The 5,000-nt window shown below is 39.9% G+C and overlaps 1 protein-coding gene across 3 annotated transcripts in view; it reads left to right on the top strand.

Annotated features, from left to right (window-relative positions):
- The window catches only part of tefu (Serine/threonine-protein kinase tefu), a gene marked incomplete at both ends in the record, with an annotated part of 57,528 nt that overhangs the window by 32,528 nt on the left and 20,000 nt on the right, over positions 1-5,000 (top strand). The window contains 8 exon segments of one of the 3 annotated variants that reach the window (XM_070131149.1): positions 549-702; positions 857-959; positions 1,268-1,386; positions 2,346-2,476; positions 3,068-3,218; positions 3,586-3,685; positions 3,917-4,127; positions 4,643-4,753. In XM_070131149.1, coding sequence (XP_069987250.1) covers positions 549-702; positions 857-959; positions 1,268-1,386; positions 2,346-2,476; positions 3,068-3,218; positions 3,586-3,685; positions 3,917-4,127; positions 4,643-4,753 — 1,080 coding nt within the window. 3 annotated transcript variants of the gene reach the window in all.

Here is a 5,000-nt window from a genome sequence, read left to right as displayed (position 1 = left end):
TCTAATACTGTAATCATTGGACATGTCCACTTGCAAAAAGGAAACATGGGTGTAGGCCAGCACAAATAGAGTCAGCAGGCATCTACTAGGTAAAGATATACGAAAGGGTTGAAAAAAGTAAAAGCTTACTCATTTAATTGTTAAAAAGGCTTGTTTAGTAAGACCTCACAAGTAAACCAGTTCCCTTTGCTCCTGTCTCCCCACTCTACTTGCTACCTATGTGGATATGGCTGAAGACAGGGCTGGCCAACCCTTTACTTACTATGCATTACTTTTTCATGCACAAATTCAAATGCACCATACAGTTCAGATTCTCCCTCCTTTCAATGAGATTTTTGAGTGTTTTGACTTTGCCAGTCTTCAGTGCTTGGATCTAAATGCCTCACTTGCCCCACTTCTAATCATCCAAAGTGCCACAGGGAGACCACCGAGGCCTAAGGTCTGGCTTACACTTTTTTCTCCTTAATCACATCTTTGATTTTTCTACTTTTTTCTTTAGTAGTGTTTTTTTTTTTAAGTTTTGTTTCATATGTTGTTTAACTTTCTAGGCAGAGTTCAGTGCCCTTATGCTGCCTTACATCATACATGCTACACTTCTTGCTGACAACGGGAGGAAAAGAGAGGTGCTCTCAAGGCAAATATCATTCTTTTTCCAACAGCATGTTGAGAAGAGCAAGCATAAGAGTGACACAGGAATGTCCAGTAAGTTTAGAAATAAAAATTGGTAAAAAATCGTCAGTCAGGTTCTTTTTCAAACAAATGTGTTTTGTGAATAAAAATTCTCAAGGTCAGATAGTTTTACACCATATTCCTTTCACACATTGATGATATGTTTAATTCATTTTCTTTTTTTCAGATGCTGTTGATCAGATGTGCCTAAATAAATCTTGTATTCAGGTACTTCTCAGTGTCATAGACTACTTGCGTGCTCAGACCCCTGAGAGGAGCTTCACAAATAGGTAATAAGTTTGGAATCCTACAAAAAGAATCAGTAATGGTATTTACTCCATATCTATATTTGCAGTACAGTTGTACTTTTTTCTTTTCTGGCTTATCTGATAACTTAGATGATAATTAAAAAGGTTGGTATAGCATTTATGCTATGATAATTAAAGTATTGGTATAGCATTTATGCTTAACAAACACAAGGCAGAAACTTCCCCAAGAAAAGTAGTCCCAAAAATGGGAAAGGAATTATAGTAAAAAAATAAGAAAGACAAGTGCCATTGCAATTTTTCATCAAACACAGTGCCTCCCGTACCAGCAGCAGCCGCCTTACCCCATGGGAGAAAAACTGGTGGCTGCGAGTGAATTACCTACAAGTGGCTCAGGCTGCACACTACTGTGGAGCTCACTTCTCTGCCATCCTCTACCTCCATCTCAGCAGTAAGTTTTATGGCCCTAGGTATTAACCCTTTGAATCTGGTTGCATCACAGAAATCGCGGAGATGAAAACCTGGGCAATGGGTTATGTAAGTGGCCAATATCCTGTCCGTGCAGCGTGCAGACAGGACATGCATGAACACCCATGAGCGGTGACAAGACTCTGTACCTCCCTTTTGCAAAGTGATTTTGTGTGATTTTTTTTAGTTTTATCACCATTTTCCAACGTCAATATTTGTCTATTGATTTATTTTATCCAGATGGTAATTACTTATTTTCTTTGCCACAGACTCCATATCATCTTTCTATTTAGTAAATACCTCAGTGCAAGAAAAAAAATATGGAACATTTGGTTATTTGTGTCAAATATCTAATTTATTCGTAATTTTCAATTTTAAGTAAAACAACTTGCACCGCCAGTCACAGCGGCCAGGAATACAGTGCACAACATGGATATGGTGTCCTTCCTGGAGCCAGTGCTCTTCCAGTCACAGCTTTTGCACGTTTCATTCCACATTCGTGAAATAAAGCCCCCTTCTAAGCACCAAATGAGTCAAATCACACTCCAAGAGGTTTGTGCACTCGTGGTGAGTCTTTCCCGTCATCCCGGCCTTCGCCCATAACGGCAGTTCGTGTTACCCGGGTCGCTGCCAATTTGCCCAGTTGACGGCATGTTTATGTCACCTGGGCAGCAGCGCAAATTTTTCTGTGATGTGACCGCAATGTCCAAGGGGTTAAATTTTGACTCCCAGTTTTGTTTGGGCTTTCCTAATTTTTGTGATTTTGTGGGGGGGGGGGCAGTAATCAGTGTATCTAAACTGGGATGAGAGAAGCGGTGTCATTTTTTTTTATTGATATTCATGGGTGCAATGAAGTAGACTCTCTTCTCGTATAGTCTAGAATCCAGCTCCTTCCATTTTACATTTTCTCTATTTTCACATTAGTTGCAACCCCCTTTGCAGGTGAAGAGCTAGAGCATGAGATAAGGGAGAACAGCGACAAAGAGACAGATGTAAATTCCAGACAGGTTCCCCCACTCTGCCGCCTGTCACACCTGCCTGAGAACACTGTTATCAGAAGGCTCATGCTACAGGTATGATATGGTGTTAAATGAAAGACATTAGACTATTATTCACATAGTAGGTGTTGCAGCACCTTCGGGTGCTTTGAGCAGAACCAAGAGTTGCCACAAGATTTCATAGGTGTCACATGAACCTAATATAGTGTCTAATAAACTGTATTTATAAATTAATCTCCAATTTACTTTGTTTTGATTACATCATCTAGTTATGAAAATCTCTTGTGTTAGTTTGCATTTGAATTTTAAGTTACTCTCATTCTTTTGATGAGTTTAATATTTGTCATTTGGACATGCAACTTTGGTTTATAATATTGGGGGCAGCAGTAAATTTTAGAGCAGATGATGATGCTCTCTGCTGCTAAGATCAACAAATGGGATGGGAGGGGTTGCCAGAGAAAAGGGTTCTACAGAAAGGACTGCATGCGTTTAGGAAGCCACCTTATTAGAATTGTTTAAAATCTAATCTGCTGTAGATAGATGTCAAGTGAAAGTAATGCTATTAGTTGTGTATATACTCTCTTTTATGATTTGGTTAAAGTTGATTGTAGATATAAATAAAAATGTAAATGTTTACTAGGTTCTTAGATAAGCTGTTTTTCTCAGATATACAGTACTCTTGGAGACAGTGATGGTGTAGAAGGCTGTGGTGGTGGAAGCAAGCTTGCTCACACCACTTCAAGAGCTTTGAGGTGCCAGCATAGGGGTCAGTGGATGGAGACGCTCGCCATCCATGATGCTGCAAATTCCACCTTTGGTTGGTGTTTTGTGTTATTATTTTGTGGTTTGACTTATATATTTATTTGCTTTGTATTTGTTGTACCATTACCTAGGTGTTAACCCAGTCACGCCGGGGTACATTTTGTAGCCCAAAGTAAAAAAATCCGGGAAGCTACAAAATCGGCGGGCGGAGCTTCCCCGGAGTCTGTCCGCCCGCCCGGCCGCCCGCCGCTTTTGCCGCGGAGCACGGCTCCGAGACAGCATCGCACTGGCGGGCAGGCCAAAACTGTTTATTTTTTCCTTGTGTCTCATATATGTGACACCCGGGATGGATGGGTTAAGTAAGAAAATTTTCTTTTGATGAATAAGTCAAAATATATTCACATTTCTTCCTCTGTCTCCAGGAATGATTACCAGTCTGCAAGAGCTCGGCTTCTTCAACACCGTAAATCAGATACTCAGTAGAACATCAGCCAAGCTCTCACCAGAGCTTTCAGCTGCCCAGTGAGTTATTTAGGTTTAGGGAGGATATTTTAGTTTAGAGTGAGAGGTCTTTGATTTTGGTGTTCTTTTTTATATGTATAAGTAGCACCATTTTTTCTTTCTTGTGTTTTTTATGATCTTTAAAAATTTCGTCAGTGACTGCATTTACTGATGACTTCTGCTCTTCTGTGCACACCCATATGAAAATTTCCCTCATACAAATCCAGTTGCTCAATTAATGATATCCCATAGGTGGGAATCAGCCTGGAGACTCGCACAGTGGGACCTGGACTTGGGGAAGACAGAAGAAGAATCACACACTAATGGGACAGATGAAATGGATGGATGGAACTTTCACAAGCACTTGTTCCACAGCCTCCAATGTCTACGCCACCAGGAGGCAGGGGGTCTCATGCATCATGCACTCCAAGCCAAGAAGGGAGTCATTACTCAGATAAGAAATGTAAGGCTAATTTCATTGCTGATTTTTAAGTTTGAGTAGGGAGGGATTGGCCCAGTAGATAGATGAATAAGAGAGGAAGTGGGGAAGGTTCTCTATGACCACCTCATCTCTCAAAATTCACCTATCGTAGATCTCAGAAGTCACGTAAATAGGCTTTTTTGAAATAAAGATTTACCTGGGGAAGTGTATAGATCCAGCCAGGTTGACTTTTCTTGTTTTTAACTCCATCTAGTGGCTTGACCATGTAGGCCATGCCGCTGGATGGATGGAGTTGGTTTTATTTATATCTGTTTGTGTTTTGGAAGAAGGCAAGGATGGGTGCATGATGGATGTAAAAGGTTTTTGATGGTCTTACCAATCTCGTTTTTAGCCTATAAATGTGGTATCTTCCATATTCATATTATATCCTACTCTCTTTCTAAGTCCTACTGACCAACTTATGACTTTACAATGTGGAAGAGGATTTTTCAAGACTGATCACCATTCTTTATGACATGATCTTGTTTACAAACCAGAGTCGAGCAGAAAGTAGCAGCTCTGTGTACCCGTTGCTGACTCAGCTGCAGATCCTGAGTGAAGTTGAGGCAGCATCCTTACTCTTGAGTAAAGCTGAGTCACTTGATGAGGTAAGCCTCGAACATTTAGTTTTTTATTGTTGGTTGCATTTTGGTTGTCACTATTTCTTTGCTTCTTTATTTGATATTAGTTATGTTTACCCATTTTTGGTGTTAATTTCACTTCTTCAGATCATAAGTTCAAGTTTAAGCATGATAGTAAGATTGTGTGACAGAAATGTTTGGATGATTTACTAGTTATTTTGATTTAAATTTAATGGTTATGATAAGTGATTAGTCTTCATATTTGATACAAAAT

Source organism: Penaeus vannamei, chromosome 16 (genome assembly GCF_042767895.1).
Source record: "Penaeus vannamei isolate JL-2024 chromosome 16, ASM4276789v1, whole genome shotgun sequence".
NCBI classification, from domain to species: Eukaryota; Metazoa; Arthropoda; class Malacostraca; order Decapoda; family Penaeidae; genus Penaeus; species Penaeus vannamei.
This window is presented reverse-complemented; position numbering and strand designations above follow the sequence as displayed.